Genomic DNA, 21,294 nt, shown 5'->3' on the forward strand with positions numbered 1-21,294 from the left:
TCGGCCTCCCAAAGCGCAGGATTACAGGCTGAGCCACCAAGCCCAGCCTGTTTTTCAGCTTTTTTCAAGTGCCTTTACTTTTAAATTCTTTGAAAGTACCTGGAAATCAAAAACGAACCCAGAATTATCTTTTGAAGGGTGGGCCCCTTGTAGTACGGGCATCCCCCCACTAGGTAAGTGTTCTGGGAACCCATCAGCATCAGTGTACCAGCTAGTTGTTGTGAGAGGCTGTGTTCGGCTTCAGTTTTTTTGGAGATTCTTTGAACGTGTTTGCCCATTTCATGATGGGTGATTTCCATGAACAACCTGCCCACACAGTGCTGAGTGATCTGCAGTTTTTGACCCGAAATGACATGACTTCCATGCCCCACCCTCTCTATTCACCCATCTCACCAGCAGCAACTTGTTTCCCTGTATGAAAAAAGTTCTGAAAGGGAAATATCTTGCTAATGTAGAAGAGGTGAAACAAGCAAACAAAAAAAGGCAGAAGCAGTAAAAGTCATCAAAATGGACAAGTCTTGTACTTTGAAGATGGATGAAATTTAAACATGTAAGAACACATAACTTTTTATAGTTTTTCCTGAACCCCCCATCCCTCCCGCATATATATGATAAAAACCGATACAATCAGCACTTCTCTTACCGTGTCACCTTATTCTTTGCTCCCCTCTAGCTTGTCTCGGCTGTGGTGCTCAAGCTTCACAATGACTAGTCCCCAGAAATATGAACTTGAAGGATATCCTGAATGCTCATTACCTTACAACCCTGTATTCATTACCTATTGCTGGATAACAAATTACTCCAGAATGCAGTGGCTTAAAACAACATATATATGTTTCCATGGATGAGGAATCCCAGCAAGGCCTAGCTAAGTGTCTTTGCCTGAAGGCTTTTCACAGGTTGCAGTTGTGCTGGACCACTTCCAAGCTCAGTGGTTGTTTGCAGGAGTGTTTCACAGGTCTGGGACTGAGGGTTTCAGTCCTTTGCTGGCTGCTAGTCTATTCATAGGGCTAGTTACAGGGCAGCTTGCTTACCCAGGACCAGGGTTCCCAAAGAGAGCAAAACAGAGCAAGAGAGGGCACACAGACAGAAGACACAGCCTTTGTAACTGTCTCAGAAGTGCCCTCCCATCATTTCTTTCCTATTCTGTTAGAAGTCAATGTCCTAGGTCAGGCACAGTGGCTCACGACTGTAATCCCAGTACAGCAACTTGTTTCTCCTAGTGGAGGCCGAGGTGGGAGGATCACTTGAGCTCAGCAGTTTGAGACTACCCTTAGCAACAAAGTGAGACTTCGTCTCTACAAAAAAGTCAAAAAATTAGCTGGGCATGGTGGCACATGCCTGTAGTCCTGTTTACTTGGGAGCCTGAGGCAGGCAAGGAGAATCATTTGAGCCCAGGAGTTGGAGGCTGCAGTGAGCTATGATCATGCCATTGCACTACAGTCTGGGTGACAGAGTGAGAGATTGACTCAAAAAACAAAAAAGAAAATGGCCGGGTACAGTGACTCATGCCTGTAATCTCAGCACTTTGGGAGGCTGAGGCAGGACTGCTTGAGGCCAGGAGCTTGAGACCAGCCTAGGAAACATAGTGAAACCTCATCTCTACAAAAAATTAGCTGGGCATGGTAGCGTGCACTTACAGTCCCAGCTACTTGTAAGGCTGATATAGAATTGCCTGAGCCCACCCAGGTCAAGGCTGTGGTAGCTGTAATTGTGCCACTGCGCTCCAGCTTGGGCAACAGAGGTTGGATTTTTAAGACACCCCCCCCAAGGCATCTTCAGTTCACCTGCCCCCCACCCTCACTGGCCCAGGTCCCAAACATGGCGATAAAAAGGCCACACAGAGGCCAGACGCGGTGGCTCATGCCTGTAATCCCAGCACTCTGGGAGGCAGAGGCGAGAGGACTGCCTGAGACCAGGGGTTCAAAAACAGCCTGAGCAACTTGGTGAGACCTCAACTCTACAATAAATCAGATAATTAGCTGGGGTGGTGGGATGCTTGTAGTTCCAGCTACCTGGGAGGCTGAGGCAGGAGGATCTCCTGAACCCAGCAGGTTGAAACTGTGGTAGCTGCCTCACAGAGTGAGATCCCAGCTTAAAGTCAGAGTCCAGCCTACACCAAGGCAAATGGATGGAACGCCAGGAGGTGAGAATCACCTTAAAGGCTGTTTTAAAAAGTTGTTAGCCGGGCTCGGTGGCTCAGCCTGTAATCCCGCGCCTTTGGGAGGCTGAGGTGAGTGGATTGCCTGAGCCCGCGGGTTCAAGACCCGCCTGGGCAGCGAGACCTCATCTCTACAATAAATAAAAAAATCAGTCGGGAGTGGTAGCGCATGCCTGTAATTCCGGCTACTTGGAAGGCTAAGGTGGAAGGATCGCCGGAGCCCAGCAGGCGAGGCTGCGGTGGCCGGGAGCGGCCACTGCACTCCAGTCTGGGCGACAGAGTGAGACTCCAACTCAAAAAAAAAAAAAAAAAAAAAGTTGTTATTCATACTACTTTTTCTGCTGAAGAGGGCATTTATCACAATACTTTATTGAAAGATTAGATTCTGGTAGTTTCGATGGATATGTTTGTCTTGTAATAAATTAAGTTGATGAAAATGAAAACAGGGCTCCAGTTCTGAAAATCTATCCCACTTTTTTTTTTGAGTTGGAGTCTTACTCTGTCACCCAGGCTGGAGTGCAGTGGCATGCTCATGGTCACTGTAACCTCAACCTGCTGGGCTCAGGTGATCCTTCCTACAGGCATGCGCCACCATGCCTGGCTGGGTGGCTTGTTTATGCTTATTTATTTATTTATTTATTTTAGAGATGAGGTCTCCCCAAGTTGCTCAGGCTGGTCTTGGCCTCCCAAAGTGCTGGGATTACAGGCTTGAGCCACCGCATCCAGCCCTTTCGTGTTCTATCCTCAGAGGGCTTACAGTAAGGTTTACTACATTTATTTCCAACATCAACCACACTCTCTCCTCTATACTTAGTGAGTCCAAAGCAACCAATGTCATCTTAATGGCAGAGGTATTAAGAATACAGCTCAAACTGCAGCCACTTCTGTTCACAGTCCAGATCTGCCATCTTGGAGGGCAAGGCTTGACATGTATTAAAATGGGCAAAACCTAGATCTAATTAAGGACAAAAGGGAGAGGTTAGTATAAAAAGTAAACTTGGGAGATACAATCAACTGGAAGGATATAACATCAAATTGGACCTCTGTGTTAGAAACCCTCCTTCTTTTACAAGGAATGGTGGTACAGTCAACAAAGAGAACTAGGTTCTAAGGTAAACTTGCTTAATTCCCTGGTCAAAATTCTAAATGCTTAACATGACCTTAAAATTTCTGGCTTTTTAACTGGGATATTTACCTGGTATTACTTGGTGTGGATTTTTTTGCAAGAATTTAAATGCATATCATGCATGTGGTTTTCTAAAACTCCAAATGTTATTTATTTGAATCTATCTGCCCAAACTTCCATCTCCCATATATTATTTTTTAAGCCAGAAGCAAAACTACAAACCCCACAAATTGTCAAGTGTTCAATTTGGATAGTTTCATTGCATATTTAAGCTGGGACCACGGGCACACATCACCATACTCTGCTAATTTTTTTTATTTCTTGTAGACGAAGTCTCACTGCGTTCTGTTGTCTAGGCTGGTCTCAAATTCCTGGGTTCAAGCAATTCTCCCCCCCCCAGCCTCCCAAAGTGCTGGGATTACAGGCATGAGCCACTGCACCCAGTTGGCCTCAAGGTTTAGTCATCTTTCTATATTAATATTCTGAATTTCCATATTCATATTTTGAAGATTTTGTAAAGGAGTTTTAAGTTACCAATACTTTGCGGACTCCCAAGGCACTGACTACTCAAGCTCCTCTGGTGTCAGCCCTTATTTCAAAGCAAACATAAGTACAGATTCTACTATTAGTAACTCACCAATTTTCTGTGATACAATAGTCTAAGAACAAAGCAGTTTCTTCATAGGGCTAAACTGGAAGACTATAGGTTTCAGAATAAAAGAACAAGCAGTAATAAACTCCATTTATAACCCAGGCCTGCTCTGGAGCAGCTAAATGGTTTCCCTGTGGACACTCAGGGTCCAGCAACTAATAATTAAAGGTGGGGCTTGTAACTCAACCTGTTTGTTGGTTCTTTTGAGGTAACTTCAAGCTCTCCAACAACAGCTTTAAATCTTCCCAAAATGTTGGGAGTTATAAGTCTACACACTTAACACAAGGCAGGGCCTGTCTCAGTTGGCCAGCCTAGTAAATTACTGGTTTAATGAATCCAACGGATTACATTTGGTCAACACTATAAAAACAATATATATATTTAAAGTATTGCACACCTGAAACAAATTCACCAGAAGTTTATGTAGTTCAGGTGTAGATGGGAAAGACTTTATATGAATAACACTTAAAAGTACCATAGAAGCAAATTTTTAAAACTGGACAAATATATTAAGCAACAATGACAAACACTCATTACCTGTAATATATAACAAGTCTTGACCAAGTCATCAAACAGGGAAGCACTCTAAAAGACAGCTGGGTGAGGCAAATAACCAAAAAATGCAAACGGCCAATAAAATCCATGAAACAAGTTTATGGCTTCACTAATAATTAAATATGCAAATTAAAAGATACTCCCTGTTTTTGGACAAACTAGCTATCAGGAATGAGTGAGATTACAACAGGCAACATTCAAACACCTGGTACACAGAAAAACTGTTCAATAATTTTCTAGATGTTAGGCAATATGTGCTTACTCTCAGGCCTGGACATTCCAACAAATTATCCTAAGAAATGAATCAGACAAGTGTTTGCAAAACTGTGTATAATGCATCATGTCATTGTCTTAGCAAGAGCTTACATTCCCAAGTCTTCTGCATTTTGCACATACTGCATTTGCAATTTGGGAGGGGGGGGGTCCCAAACAAATGTTCTGGAAAAATGCTACTGAATGCAGGGAATAACGATTTTCTAAAACGTGCTTTGCTATTTCTACCTCATTCCCAATTTTCTTTTCTTCTTTTTTTTTTTGGGTCAGTCTCACTCTCGGCCAGGCTGGAGTGCAGTGGTACACTCATGGCCACCATAGCCTCGACCTGCTGGGCTTGGGTGATCCTTCTGCCTCAGACTTCCAAGTAGCTGGAACCACAGGCATGAGCCACCACGCCTCACTAATTTTTTGATTTATTGTAGAGACAAGGTCTCAACATGTTGCCCAGGCTGGTCTTGAACCCGTGGGCTCTGGCAATCCTCTTGCCTCTGCCTCCCACAGTGTTGGGATTATAGCCGTGAGCCACTGCACCTGGCCCTCACTCCCAATTAAAAGCCAGAAGCAAAACTACAAACCCCACAAAATGTCAAGTGTTCAATTTGGATAGTTTCATTGCATATTTAAGTTCAAAAAGCATACTCAACCAATCCTTTCTTACAACTGCCTGGAGCAGACCAACTTAGACAACAAATGAACAGAAATCTTCTGAAAACATGTAGGTTATTAAATAATTTGTTTATTGTACTGCATTTACAAAGAAAACAGACAATGCACTCAGTAGAAAGAATAAAAATGTATTCAGGGTTTTATGTTTAACTGACAGCAAATAGAAATCCTTTAGTGAGATCATGGTAATTTGACAGTATGATAATTAAGCTCAATAAAGCTACGTGGGGTACTTGGAAGACCAAGTTCTACAGCTGCCTCTTTCCACATCTTCTAATTCATCTGGCTCCTTAAGTGGTAGGGGGAAAAGCCCTTATTTGGGTGGTAAATGATTCCAAGATGAAATTACAGCTTCTATTAAAATTTCCTGTCAATTGTTAAAATAGGGTCTTTTGTGTTTGTGTGTGTTTGTTATTTCACCTTTTTATTATCACCAGAATTCCTGTTACTCCACAATTGTGATTTTACAATGTAGAAGATAATTCAGTTCTAGTCTATTGCTTCAGATGTAAATACAGCTGAAAACCCAAAGTGGATTAGAGTTGCTGAAGGATTTCCCTGCCGTTGTTTAATACAATCTATTCTGTTTATTTTTGACAGGTGCATAGACAGCCTGACTTAAAACTCTTTCTACAGGAACATGACTGATTTCAGAAGTACCAATCAAGGATCCAATGAATGGCTGGTCAGTTACTCAGAGTAACATGTTTATGAGTTAAAAGGATTGCATAATGGCAACACTTTTCATTTGTCACTGTGGGTGGATAAATGACATAAACTGGATTCCAATCTCCCATATAGAAAGGTAGCTACCCAACAGTCTCATTGGTAGATTGCTAGCAGAGCAAGTTGCACCTCCTTGGTTGTCTATAAATTAAGAGTTCTGTAGCCGCTCCCAGAAAATGCTGCAATCCCCAAGGGCCACTTGGTCCATACTGAACAAACGGCTATGATCCCAATCCTGCCCCTCTTTTGCTTTTCAATATTACCGTAGGAATATGTAATAGCTAGGGCAAGTCTAGGAGAGGCTCATCCTAAAATAAAATTCACAAAATCTTTTCTCATTTTAAAAAAAAAAGGTCCTCAAGTACATCTCAAAATTATGGTTAAAAACTTGTATTATACAAGGAAATAGCAGCAGAGAATGGCAAATCTTAAACCAACTAACCAAAAAACAAAACAGAAAAAAACAAGACCAACAAAAAAAGTGCCATCCCACCCTTCCCCTTGGCTCTTTTATCTGGATTACGTTAAAGACTGCAAGCTGCTGAGAAAATGAGAAAAGCAAAACCAAAGAGGGAAACTGCTTCAAGGCCAGAATTTTGGATAAGGTAAAGAAAAAGTTGTAAATAAAAGTAGGGGACTGTTTGGAAAAGAATCAGAACCCTAGGGCATATTCTTCTTAAACAGGAAAGTTCTAAAACCAGATGTCCTTCTGAGTCACCCTGATCTTTAGTTATGGGGCAATAAACTCAAGTGCAATGAGTAAAGTGCCAGCCAGGGATTAAACAAATAAAAAATTAAACAAAATAGCCAATGAAAATAACTCTGGTCTTAGGGGAAAGGAAGACATGGGAAAAGAACACCTGAAGTTCTTAAGAAATTACTATTCAATGGTTCCACTTTTGTTTACATTAAATATCAGACTCAAGATTCAAGGATCTTAGAGTTATGAAAAGATAAAAGGAATATGAGAGTAGTTTGAACGGTGATAAAATGGTATCCAAATTTGCTGTTTATTCAGCTCACTAAAAAAAGTAGTTTAAGAGTCGCAGGAAAAAATGTGAACATGGAGAACAGAAACCATCCAGGAAAATGATACAGCCCAGATATATCAAGTTTAATGTCTCTGTTGTACACAGAATTAATACCCTTTCCCCTCCTCATCCTTATGCTGGCAATAGGATATGCACTAGAAAATTGACTCTTAGAGTCAGTGAATAAAAAGGATGGGTTCATACCTCTTCATAGCTCTTTTTAAAAAGGATGCTTATAATTTTAAAGGATGTCCTAATGGAAAGGCAGGGGTATGGGCAAGAGGCTGTTTCATATTTTAGTCCATTAGTCTTTGGCAGAGCCCAACCAAGGCCAAATTCACCTAGGATGCCCAATGGCTGTGGGGATCTCCACAAGGTCAAGTAAGCAAACCCAAATGAACATGTTGGACTGAAAAAAAAAAAAAAATCTAGAAACCCTTGGAGGAAGAGCTTCACCCTGAAAAGGGAAGAGAAAAATGGTTGGAGGGAGGGGCGAAGGGTCAGTGTGATCTCTGCTGCGGAGCTGGGCAGGGGCTTAGGAGTTGAGCCAAGGGTGCCGGAGACACTCAGCAGCAGTGGCTCTCTTCTCTGGGATCAGCTCCAACATGGGCAGTAAGAAATCCGTGAAGCCAGCTGCCTCTTCCTGAGACCACTCATACTTCTCCACTAGAACCTCAAAAAGGCCCCAAGGTTTCAGCTTCGTGATGTGTTTAAGGTCACCTGTGGTGAAGACAGTACAAAAAAACAAAAAACAAAACCACTGACCAAAAGTGACAAGCGACAAGATCTTCTAAGGAAATCCAGAAATTAATCCAGGTAGTTTATCAGGAATCAAATTTTGCAATCAGAATCTAATCCTCCATTCACAAAGCACTTTTTAAATGATGTATTTCTCAAAAAGTGCCTTTATTTTTCATAAGCCTCCAAAAACTTAAGGCAATTTGTTTTCTCCCCTATTGGATTTTTTTTTTGTCCCAATCAAACTGGGTATGCCAGTCAGGAACTAGGTATTCACTAAAATAAATATTAAGTGCCTGAATCCTCAAATCGTCTTCCATGGTGTGCCAAGACAGTTTAGCATCACATACTGAGAATATTTTTTGCTTGTACTCTTTATTTTTGCTCAATAGTCCAGTAAATGTTGCTTCACAGGGAGAGAGTAATTTAAAAATAAAGAGATAACATCGTGTCAAACATGTATAAAAGCAACAAAACTAAAAAAATCAAAACCTACATAGCGGCATCATATCCCATAGTATTCTGGAGTGTCAATCTAATTGCTTCTTAAGAAGTAATGATTTTTTAAAGATAGTCAATTATTAATGACTTATTAAGGCAATCATTGCTTAAAATCTTTTTCATCTATGACACTAATTTGAAGTCTCTTTTGTGGACAGTGAGTACATAATTTTTGGGGGCACTTTTGTAGAGGTCGCAAGAAAAAAAACTATAGCACAATGGGGAAAAAAATGACTAGAAGTTTGCTAGAGCCATCTAAGTCAGGTTTTCACATTTCAGTTTTTGGAATGCATACGAAACATTACACCAAGTCAAACATTTGAAGTCATAGTTTTGTTTCTTTTGTTAATAAGTAATAACAAGCTTATGAAACTAAAAAGTGTAAAATTGGTTTGTATGATGGATGTGTTTGGAGTGACCGTGTTAGGTGTTGCTGGGATGTAAGAATCTTAAATTAAAACTACTTGCCCTTTGGTAGTTCTTAGATTAAATGACAGCAAAAATGTGCTTATTTTCCAGAAGTGCTATAACAGAAGTAACTGACCAACTATGTATCAAGTACTATAAACATATTAACAAATTTAATATGACGTATATATTACTATCATCCCCATTTGGAAATCAGCAAATTGAGGCATTGTGAAATTATGTCAAAGGTCACACAGTTGGTGGAGTAGACGGGATTTGACCGTCTGGCTCCAGTCTATGCTCAACATCACACTTCCACTTCTCTGCTAAGTCACAGTTCAGCATTCAAGTTAAGTTCATTCTACTGTAGGATACTGGGGATATATACTTACCTCTTCATTTTAAACATTTTTGACACCTTAATGCCTGGAAATAAACACATTCATTTTACCTTTTTTGGTGAAAAATTCCTTGGAATATTTTCCTGCCACAATGAGCTTGCGAGGCACCTTCCCCAGAAGTTCTATGATCAATGCAATGTGATCTGTATGTTTCAAACATTTCAAGAGGGGGGGAAAAATATACATAACAGGAGTAACAAATGCAGCTCCAGACAATAGCAGAAAGACTAGCATGCACACCTTTTTGTAAAGCATTTCAGGTTTGCTTTCTGTCCTAAATGTGAAGAGGAGGACTCTATCCATCTAATGGAGAGTCCACAAAATAAAAACATTAGATGCTCATTCCAGTGGGACTTTAGTGATAACTAAAAAGGATCTTGGTGTGAATGCTCTGCTTTCCTGAAGTTGTATCCTTGGGGCCTAGATGAAAACTCATGTTAACAATACTACCTCTGCGATTGAAGAAGTCCTGTGAATATTTCCCACTGAGGGCAAAGCGTCTTGGAATTCTGCCTATCAGCTCTATAATATGCGCAATGTGGTCTAAAATAGAAGGGTAAGAAGAACATGATCAAGGACAAACTGTAAGAGGTTTTTCTATGAATAGATTTTTTCAAGGACTACTGTTTGAAAATAACTATAAATAAAACCATGGATAGTCAAGGGGAGAGTGGGAAGGCCAAGAATTATTTCAGGTGGTTAGCCACCTGATGGTAGCTGGCAAGCCCCATTTTGGATTTTGGAGGCTTGTCTACAAACATCTTTACTGCTAACTTGTCCATATATCTAGGTTCAGATAGGTTCTTTAGGTAAGGTAAAAACTGTCTTAATATGCTTTAGGCATTCTAGAACTGTTATTTATTTATATTATTGCTTTGGGCTTCAAGCAGTAATAATATTACGTCATATAAAAATGTTCATGACAAAGCTTTCACATATGATTATTTGAGTTTTTACAATCACCCCGTAAAACAGCCCAAGGATTAATACCCTATTTTAAAGATAAGAAAATGGAACTTTGGAGAGACTAAATAATCTACCTGAAGTTTCAGGGCTAGTAAGAGCTAGAACTCAAATGAAATAAAAACCAGTATCTAAACATGACTTGCCAATGCCTTTAATTTTTTTTTAAAACCACTTTTTTTTTTTTTTTTAGTTGGAGTCTCACTGTCACCCAGGCTGAAGTGCAGTGTTACACTCCCAGCCACCACAGCCTTGACCTGCTGGGCTCAGACGATCCTTCTGTTTCAGCTTTCCAGGTAGCTGGAACTACAGGCACACGCCACCATGCCCGGCTAATTTTTTGATTTATAGTAGAAATGAGGTCTTGCCAGGTTGCCCAGGCTGGTCTTGAACCCACGGGCTCAGGCAATCCTCTCACCTTGGCCTCCCAAAGTGCTGGGATTATAGGTGTGAGCCATCGCGCCTGGCTTAAAACCACTTTTTTTTTTTTTTTTTCTGAGTTGGAGTCTCACTCTGTCACCAGACTGGAGTGCAGTGGCCACTTCCGGCCACCACAGCCTCGACCTGCTGGGCTCCTGCGACCCTTCTGCCTCAGCCTTCCAAGTAGCCGGAATTACAGGCATGCGCTACCATGCCCGGCTAGTTTTTGATTTATTGTAGAGATGAGGTCTCGCCAAGTTGCTCAGGCAGGTCTTGAACTCGCGGGCTCAGGCAATCCATTCACCTCAGCCTCCCAAAGGCGCGGGATTACAGGCTGAGCCACTGAGCCTGGCTAAAACCACTTAGACTCTGGTGTCTGTCTGGTAGCTTCCATGTATGCCTTTTGAGGCATGGAAGACTTAAAGTATAGCTACTTCACTTGGAAGGCTGAGGTGAAAGAAACGCCTGAGCCCAGCAGGTCAAGGATGCGGTGGTCGTGAGCATGCCACTGCACTCTAGCCTGGGTGACAGAATGAGACTCCGACTCAAAAAAAAAAAAAAAAAAGAAGCCGGGCTCGGTGGCTCAGTCTGTAATCCCGCGCCTTTGGGAGGCTGAGGTGAGTGGATTGCCTGAGCCTCAATGGCATTGGAGACTTCGTCGCTAGAGATGATCAAAGAATCAGCCGGGCGTGGTAGCACATGCCTGTAATTCCGGCTACTCGGAAGGCTGACGCGGAAGGATCGCCGGAGCCCAGCAGGTCGAGGCTGCGGTGGCCGGGAGCGGCCACTGCACTCCAGTCTGGGCGACAGAGTGAGACTCCATCTCAAAAAAAAGAAACATTGCTTAACTATCTGCAGGCCATATAGTTGAGCAACTGGTAACTGTCAGCATGACTATGGACTGTGAACAGCTCCAGGGAGGTACGTAGTCTCTTAGTTTGGAGGTGAGCCTGCAACCAGGTAGCTTTACCACCTTTTTCACTCTGCAGGTGACAGAAACTAAGAATGTAAAGAAGCTTTAAAAAATGATGGCTCCTAGCCAGAAAAAAGCTTTATAAATTACTTTAATGCTGTAATTATAGAATCATTAAGAGTAAAAAGGAATTAAAAACTTTCAATTACATATCTTAAAGCAGAAATAACATGCTAAAGACATCCATGTTATCTGAGAATTTGTAAAGGTCTCAGGTTGCATGCCTTTCTTTTCTTTTTTTTTTTTTTTGACCTGGAGTCTCACTTTGTCACCCAGGCTGGAGTGCAGTGGCACGCTCATGGCCACCCCAGCACTGACATGCTGGGCTCAGGCGATCTTCCACCTCAGTCTTACAGGTGCGCACTACCACGCCCAGCTAATTTTTTTATTTATTGTAGAGACGAGGTCTCGCCAAGTTGCCCAGGCTGTTCTTGAATCTGTGGGCTCAGGCAAGCTCCTCACTTTGGCCTCCCAAAGTGCTGGGATTACAGGTTTGAGCCGGTATGCCTTTCATTTATAAAGGAACAAGTGGTATCATTTAAAAAGGTCTTTACATTCATGACTTCATGACAATCTCTGAGCAGTTTTCACTGAATTTATGTTTTGGTAACAAGTACCTAGATGCCAAGAAATTTCTGTTGATTTATTCTGAAAAGAAGTGTCTTTACTAACAACCACCACCAAAATGAAAATACTAAGAAATAAATAAGAAGCTGGGCTCGGTGGCTCAGTCTATAATCCCGTGCCTTTGGGAGGCTGAGGTGAGTGGAATGCTTGAGTCCACAGGTTCGAGACCCGCCTGGGCAGCAAGACCTCATCTCTACAATAAATCAAAAAATCAGACAGGCGTGGTAGTACACGCTTGTAATTCTGGCTACTTGGAAGGCTGAGGTGGAAGGATCGCTGGAGCCCAGCAGGTAGAGGCTGCGGTGGCCAGGAGCGGCCACTGCACTCCAGTCTGGGTGACAAGTGAGACTCCAACTCAAAAAAAAAAAAAAAAGAAAAAAAAAGAAAAAAGAAATAAGTAAGAATACAGTTTTCATACTGTAAACTTCCAAGCAAAGTACTGGTTCTTTTACTATTTTTTCTATACCAAAGGATTCCCTTGAAATGGTAATTTTATATTTAATTTCAGCAACCTGTTTCTGGCTCATCAGTTAATAACAGGCAAAAGTATCAAGCCATATCCCAAGAGTTAGGGCTGTGGAAAGTCAAAGGAGAGGACATGATACTCAGGCTCCAGTCCAACTATGACTTGTGACAAACGATGAACACCCCAGTTAGGGGATAAGGACTTGCTTTTTTCTACTATTACAGGCCAAACTGCAGTAGTTCGTAGTAGTACCGGGGGGCTGAGGTTTGCACTAAGGACTATTACTATTGACTGGTACAGGATAGAATAAATTACAATCTAAATATCTAGGAAAGATGGTTCTCCCTTGTCTCCTTATTTGGAACTTTTCATCTATATTTCAATTTTTAGGTTTGGTAGCAGAAGATCCAAATCAAAAAAGTTCTAGCCACTATATGTGTTCTGTACCACACACTAATATTTATGGAGTGCCTAGGAAGTTAAGGGAAAAAATTAATTACCTTCCCAAACAAATATAGGAGGGCATTTCTACAACACTGTAAGCCTATAAACCCTAAACCTATAACTCAGAAAAACAGCAGAGACTAGTACTATAGTATCTCCTAAAATGGGGCTTACAGATATAAAACATGTCTAAACTATACCTGTCAACATAGGCATTAATGGGAATTAGTTAATATAGCATTTTCCACACAGTATTCATTAGGAATATTAGCCGGTCCTACTAACATTACCTATTAATATCCCAGGGGACCACATTTTGGGAAATAAAGAGCATTCTTGGTTCCACAGAGCACAAAAACTAATTTCCTGAAGACCCACGGAAAGCACAGAAAGTAAAAGACATGTTCTCCATATGGGGAGGGACATATGCTCTTAGTGATCTCTCAAAATAATCCTCATTGCCAGGCTTGGTGGTTCAGCCTGTAATCCCAGCACTTTGGGAGGCCGAGGTGAGTGGACTGCCTGAGCCCGCGGGTTTGAGACCCACCTGGGCAACTTGGTGAGACCTCGTCTCTACTATCATCAAAAATTAGCCGGGCGTGGTAGCGCACGCCAGTAGTTCCAGCTACTTGGAAGGCTGAGGCGGAAGGATCGCTGGAGCCCAGCAGGTCGAGGCTGCGGTGGCGGGGAGTGTGTCACTGTACTCCAGTCTGGGTAATAGAGTGAGACTCCAACTCAAAAAAAAAAAAAAAATCCTCACTAACCCCACAAACAAAACAAAAGCTGCCTCAGCTGCAGAAAAAAGGTAAAACACTTCTTTCTTTTTTTTCATTCAAATTATTAATTTATCTAGTCATCTGGATGCCACCATGATAAAAAAAAATAAGACACATTCAGCTGTCTGCCCTCCATAGCCTCTCAGATGGAGTAAGTGATAGATTGGCCTTTTCTCTTTGGCTATCACAAAATGCAGATCCAGTGTATTTTGTTTTAAAATGAAATTATAAATGTTAATATCACTTCAAAATAAAAAACTAGTTTTTCTTTTTGAGGCAGGGCCTCACTCAGACTGGAGTACAGTGGCACAATCATGGCTCACCGCAGCCTTAACCTCCTGGGCGCCTTCTGGACTTCTATCTCTGCCTCTGTAGGAGCTGAGACTACAGGCACACGCCAGCACACCCAGATCATTTTTTTATTTTTGTAGAGATGAGGTCTCACTATGCTGCTCAGGGTGGTCTTGAACTCCTGAGCTCAAACAATCTTCCTGCCTGGGCCTCCCAAAGTGCTGGGATCACAGGCATGTGCCACCACATTCAGCCAAAAAGAATGCTAACTGTTGCAGAACTTATATAAATAGGATATAGTCTCTGCATTTAAATAAATGTGCGTGCATATTAAATTTACTGACTTCCAGATAAAGTTGGAAGCATAACTTGGAACAACAGGTTGATAAACAGGTAAATTCAAAGTGGGTAAAAAACAAGTCACTGATATAAACAAAAAGGAATATAACTATAGAAGTTGAAGAAAAAACAGCCTGGCAAACAGAAGTTTCAGTTTAGTCAACTGTGGCCTTTAGCCTAATCCTCTGACAGAGCTCTTCAATATCTTATATTTTTTTCTGGGATTTAAAATACTTCACATACTAATAGGACTAAGCATTGATCTCCCTGCCTCAAGCAATCCTCTTGCCTGGTCCCCCAAAGTTCTGGGATGACAGAACATTAACAAACAATGTTAGCCATATGTGCAAAGTGTAACCACCACCACAGACAGCCATGGGGACTCACCTTCATCTCGTGTGTACTCTTCCCCCGAATGAGGTTCAAACAAATAGTCGCCTGTGGCTAGTTCAAAGGCCTAAGAAAAAGAAGACAGCATATAACACATAAAAGAAGACTTTTGGCAAGCTTACTGCTACCTGACTCAATATTAAGTATTTCCCCCCCACTTTTGTTATTTGACAAATAATAACATCAAAACCCAAAACCAAAGGATAACAGTATCAAATTTGAAAATAAGCAGGAACTCTATAATAGAAAATACTCTGTTTATCTTGTCTCTTTGGTCTTATGGGGAATATTTAAAAAAAAAAAGAAGAAGAGAAAAACATCTAGTTCAATACTTTCCCTACACAGATGAGAAAACAGTGGCAAAAATGGAAAAGCAAAGTCCAGCCTGGAATCCAGGGTTTCCAATGGTTACTTCTGTGCTTGTCTCACACTGATTAAAGAGCCTGTTCTAAGTCTGATTAAAGAGCCTGTTCTAAGTCAGCCAGGGTCACACTGACAGACACAAATAAAATCACTATAAAATCCAGTGTACTGAAACATCTAGACAACAGAAATAAGCTATAAAGCTACGAAGACATGAAAGACTCTTAAATTTTAAATGCCTATTACTAAGTGAGAGACGCCAACCTAAAAAGGCTATATACTGTATGATTCCAACTACATGACATTATAGAGACAGTAAAAATATCAGTAGTTGCCAGAGATTGGAGATAGGAAGGGGTGAACAGGCAGAGAACAGAGGACTATTAGAGCAGTAAAACTATTCTGCATGATATGATAATAGTGGATACTCATGTCATTATACATTTGTCAAAAATCATAGAATGTACAAAACCTAATGTAAACTATGGGCTTGGAGTAATAATGATGTGTTAAGGTAGGTTCACTGCTCATAACAAATGTCCCACATTGAAGCAGCAGACTGGTTGTGAGGGAGGCTCTGTGTGTGGGGAGTATATGAGAACTCTGCTCAATTTTGCTGTGAATCTCAAACTACTCTTAAAAAGTCTATTAAAAATGCATGGGAGGCTGGGCGCAGTGGTTCAAGCCATAATCCCAGCACTTTGGTTCGAGACCAGCCTGGGCAACTTGGAGAGACCTCGTCTCCACAATAAATCACAAAAAAGTTAGCTGGGCATGGTGGCATGCGTCTGTAGTTCCAGCTAATTGGAAGGCTGAGGCAGAAGGATCACCTGAGCCCAGCAGGTCGAGGCTGCGGTGGCTGTGAGTGTGCCACTGCAATCCAGCCTGGGAGACAGGGTGAGACTCTAACTCAAAAAAAAAAAAAAAAAAAAAAAGGGAAAATTAAAACAGTAACAATTTAAATAGATGAATTACATTTGGGTCCAGAAATAACTTGTAAAAGCTGGGTGGCAGAAAGGAATACAGATATAGCTTATAAGGTAACCTAGCATTTTATAGGCAACATGGATATGTGGTCAACGAATGCCAAAGAGAAAATGAGGACATTCTGCTAAGAGCAGTTTCTCTAAGATAACATGTTCATCATCTGTATCAATGGGCTGCTGTCTCATATAGTAAAGAAGTTAGGGCAAAGTCCTGTTGCTTCCTTCCCCGTGGAGATCTGGAGAGGCAAATGTGCTCAATGTGCTAAGTTAAGTTCAAATTTTGTTTAGAAGTCTACTTACTGCTTTCAGATATGGAGAAGTGACACAATTACATACCTAGTTCTAGTGTTTAGTTCTCTATAAACAACAAACACCAGGGAAATGAAGTAAAGGAAAGATGTCTTAACAACCAAGAAACAATGTTCTAGGACTAGAGTTGTGAAGCTGAAAGACTGCAATAGACAGGAGGCAGACGAAAAAGTGAATACCACCATATCTAAATACCATATAACAAAAGGGATCTGGCAACTCCAGAGTTCACAGTTTCCCCCCTTCCTGTTTATTCTATACTTTTTTGGGGGAGTAGAGATGGGTTCTGACTATGTTTTCCAGACTAGTATTAAATTCCCTACCTCAAGCAACTCTCCCGCCTTGGTCTCCCAAAGTTCTGGGATGACAGGCAGGAGCCACCATGCTTGCTTGCTGCATCCTCCCCCCCAATTTAAAAATCACAAAGTCCCTGCCTCACACAGAGAGTAAACAAGCAAAACAACAAACATTTCAGGCACTGGAATATACATTCTTCCCAAAACTGTTTTTTCTATGACAATAAAATCAGTAAAGTTGGGGGTATTTTAAATAGTGTGGTCAGGAAGGTGTCTCTGAAGAGGTTATGTTTGAATCACAACCTGCACAAAGTGAAGGAGAAAGCACACCCAAAGGTCTCAAGGTACGAATGAGCTTGACAAGACTAGAGAAAGAAAACAGGATTTTGAGTGGAATAGATGCAATGAACGGATTTAAAACAGGAGAGTAACATGATCTGATTAACACTTAAGACCACCCAGCTTCTATGTAATGAAGGGAGAAAAACAGAAGGAGAGAAAGGAAATTAGGAGGTCACTATAGTGGTTCATTTGTGAAAGATGATGCCCTGGGTTAATGGAGAAGGTAAGAAGTGGTTGGTACTTGATATATTCTGAATGTAGAACACACAGAACCTGTTGATGCACTAGATGTAGAGAAAGGAAAAAATAATTAAGAAATAATCTAAAAGCATCAGTTTCTGAGCTTTTAGTCTGAGTGGCTGAGTGAGCAGGGGGATCATTTACAAAACCAGGATGTAGACGTTAACCAAGTTTTCTATTTTGAAAATGTTACACTGAGATGTTTATCAGATATCCAAACAAAGTTGTCAGTTGACAGGTGGACATAAAAAGCTGGATTAAGTATAGAGAGAAGCTGAGGCTAGATGTGCCATGAGACTTAATGAGATCACCCAGGATGAGAGACGAGGGCTAAGAATCAAGTCCTTTTTAAGAGGAAGAGCCTATCTATTTAAGTTCTTATTAATTGATACAAACAAAAAGGGCAAGGTACTGCTATAAACTTGGAGTTTAAAGCTTTAGTTTTTCTTTGGTAATCAAAGTATTCCTAAAAAAGAAAAAAAAAAATCCAACATACAGCTATGTGAACTGACAGGTACAAGCTATAAATGATCAAACAGAAACTATCTTCCCCAGGGGTCTAGGGCACTCTAGTTGGTATCAGCTTAAAGCCTTCCTCTTAATTGTGTAACTGGGGTTACAACGAAGGTCCTATAGTCAATCAACTATAACTCTGTCATTCCTATGGAGCAAATGTTTGGTTCCCTCAATTCCTCCTGCTTCATTCCCTGTTTAGAATGTTTTGTTTTGATTCCCTGTATATTTCATCACCGCCGACCCTTGAGTACTGCAAATGCCCAGTTCTTTTTCACCTTCAATGAGCAGCAATGTCTTGGAATCCAGATACTACTGCACACACCAACTGCGGGGATGTACAGTAAAGAAACAGACCCTGGCAATTTTATTATAGAAACAAATTGTGAAGGATTATACTTTTTGTGTGGTTGTATTACCTTTGTTTAGCACAACACTGGCAACAACAACAACAAAAAAACCCCCACAAACCTGAGTTCCAGACAGATAAAAATTATGGATAAACCCTCCTTCTGATACCATTTCCCAAAAATTCACTCCCATGCTAAGACACCTGAGCAAGAATCAAATTATAGTTGGCCCTCTGTATCTGCAGGTTCTATATTCTCAGATTCAACCAACTGCAGACTGAAAATATTCAGGGGAAAAAAAATACAAGTTAAAAAATACAGTATACTATTTACATTATATATATATATATATTTTTTTTTTTGAGTAGGAGTCTCACTTTGTACCCCAGGCTGGAGAGCAGTGGTACATTCAAAGCTACTGCAGTCTTGGCCCACTGGGCTCAGGCAATTCTTCCGCCTCAATCTTCCAAGCAGCTGCAACTATAGGCATACACTACCCAGCTAATTTTCACCCAGCTAATTTTCTGATTTATTGTAGAGATGAGGTCTCGCCAAGTTGCCCAGGCTGGTCTTGAACCTGTAGACTCAGGCAATCCTCTCACCTCTGCTTTCCAAAGTGCTGGGATTACAGGCGTGAGCCATAGGGGCCCAGCTTACATTAGGTATTATAAGTAATCTAGAAATGATTTAAAGTATACAAAAGGCTATGATTACATAGGTTATATGAAAATATGTCATTTTATGTAAGGTAATTGAGCATCTGGGGATTTTGGTATCCATTTGGGGTTCTAGAAACAAGCTGACAAGGATAGAGGGATGACTGCATATTCTCTAGTTTTATCTCAAGATTCTCTTGATTAGTCATGGCCAATTTCTGGGGCAGACAATTTCCTAAATATTTACTAAATACTTGCAGTTGCACTCACATAGTCTTCCACAAGTACCAGTGGTAGTCCTACACATCCTGCCCTGAATTTCAATAAGCAAAATATAAAAAGGACAGGCACATATCCCAGAAAGCAATCACTTCAAGAGAGGAATCTTCCTGAAAAGGAAGACAACTGTCGACTACAAACATTTCTCCAGCGGGGTAGAGTGGGATGTTCAAAGGCCAGAGAGGAAGAAAATGTCATCCTGCCAGTTATGGTCCTACCTGTCCTGACCCTAAAGTTTGGAGATTGTTAATTCTTAACATCCTTCACAGATATTTTCCCCTTTCCTTTTCTATAACTGTCTTTCTAACTTTTCTCAATCATTAATGTGATAGGTAATTTTTAACTTGCCTTTTTACCTCTAAGAAAAGGTACTAATTTTTTCTTCATTAATTACATTGAATGCAGGATGATTTATCTTTCCAAGCACTTCGATGTTTAGGAATTTTACTCTGAGGATGACTAAATTTAAAGCAACATTTTGTTTTTCTATGTCTACTGGTAAAGTTAGAGACATCGAGGGAACAAATGGGGCTCGATTTCTTTTGATATTGTCTTATGTCAGATAAATGCTTTCCATCTTAGTCAGGAAAATTCTGACATGTGAGTGGATCCAGAACTGTGGGACAAGATTAATTTCCACCTTTATCTGTTTGCCTTACTTCTTAAGTCTGACATTAGAAATGCTATGTTATGGCCAGGTGTGGTGGCTCAAACCAATAATCCCAGCACTTTGGAAGGCTGAGGCGAGGGGACTGCCTGAGCCCATTCATGGGTTTGAGAATAGCCTGGGTAACTTGGCGAGACCTCATTTCTACAATAACTCAAAAAATTAGCCGGGCGTGGTAGCGCATGCCTGTAAGTACCGGTTACTTGGAAGGCTGAGGCAGAAGGATCGCCAGAGCCCTGCGGGTTGACGCTGGGTTGGCTGTGAGCGTGCCGCTGTACTCCAGTCTGGGTAACGGAGTGAGAATCCAACTGACAAAAAAAAAAAAATGAAATACTATGTTAAATATCAAGCAGGACCTACTGTCCTCAAACAACTAACCCATTATTAAGAATCACATCTTAATGAATTCACATTTTAAATCAGATGCCATCTATAAACTAGTGATATTTTGTAATTGGTGGCATCTCTACCATTTATGATTTTCTCTAGCAAATAAGTCAAATCCTCAAAATACAAAGCTTTAAAATGTGGCTAGTCTGGACTGTATTCCATCATTCTATCATCATATGCAGTAATACTAAAACCTTACTTCAGACAGTCTACTACCTTCATGGATCATTGAGAAGTCATAACAAAGTGCTTTATAAGGTCATGCCACATTTACAAGGTAGCTTTAACTCTACTATCTTTGAAGACAAAGTTTTTCAGAAATCTATGAATTGAATAGGTTGGAACTGTTATCTTTCTGCTTTCTCATGTTTTCCCCAGAGGTGTCTGAATATTAGATGTTAATTTAAAAAAGAGTATAACATGTTTCTGTTCATTCATTTGATGGTACATAAATATTTATTAAGCACTGTTGTATAATAAAGAAACTGTCTGACTTTGTCCCTATTTCCTGGAAGTCTCTAAACTCTAGGAATTTCCAAGAGATAGGAGTGTTTTTGTTATTCACAGTGGACCTAAGTTTATAATAATAAGGTGACTCATGGTGGAGTTTCAGGATAAAGGCTGGACATATTGAAAAGACCAGTCACATGATTAGAAGATTAAGGCTTTCTGACTTCCCAACCTCCAGAGAAGGGAGGGGTGCCTGAAGATTGAGTTCAATCACACGGCCAACAGTTCAATCAATCACATCTAATTAATGAAATAATAATAACACTCTGTAAATCCTTAGATTGGGTGAACATCCTTGTTGATGATACTTATCAGTATGCCAGGAGGGTGATGAGTCCTGAGGACACAAAAGCATCATGTTTAGTACCCTCTCTCAGACTTCAATCTAAGTATCCTGCTTTAATTTGTATTCTTTTTTTTTTTTTTGAGTTGGAGCCTCACTCTGTCGCCCATACTGGAGTGC

General features: G+C 40.8%; 1 protein-coding gene across 2 annotated transcripts in view; it reads right to left on the reverse strand.

Moving 5' to 3' along the window:
- Positions 1–5,486: 5,486 nt before the first annotated feature.
- SRPK1 (SRSF protein kinase 1) overlaps positions 5,487–21,294 on the reverse strand; it is a 78,953-nt gene continuing 63,145 nt past the window's right edge. For both annotated transcript variants that reach the window (XM_008061066.1, XM_008061067.2), the window contains exons 13-15: positions 14,928–14,997; positions 9,292–9,384; positions 5,487–7,913 (exon numbers count right to left, since the gene is read on the reverse strand). In XM_008061066.1, the coding sequence (XP_008059257.1) occupies positions 7,729–7,913; positions 9,292–9,384; positions 14,928–14,997 (348 nt within the window). In that variant the 3' untranslated portion in view covers positions 5,487–7,728. The remainder of the gene's footprint in view (positions 7,914–9,291; positions 9,385–14,927; positions 14,998–21,294) is intronic.

Source organism: Carlito syrichta, unplaced genomic scaffold, assembly GCF_000164805.1.
Source record: "Carlito syrichta isolate Samal-C Ts95f unplaced genomic scaffold, Tarsius_syrichta-2.0.1 Scaffold305043, whole genome shotgun sequence".
NCBI lineage: Eukaryota > Metazoa > Chordata > Mammalia > Primates > Tarsiidae > Carlito > Carlito syrichta.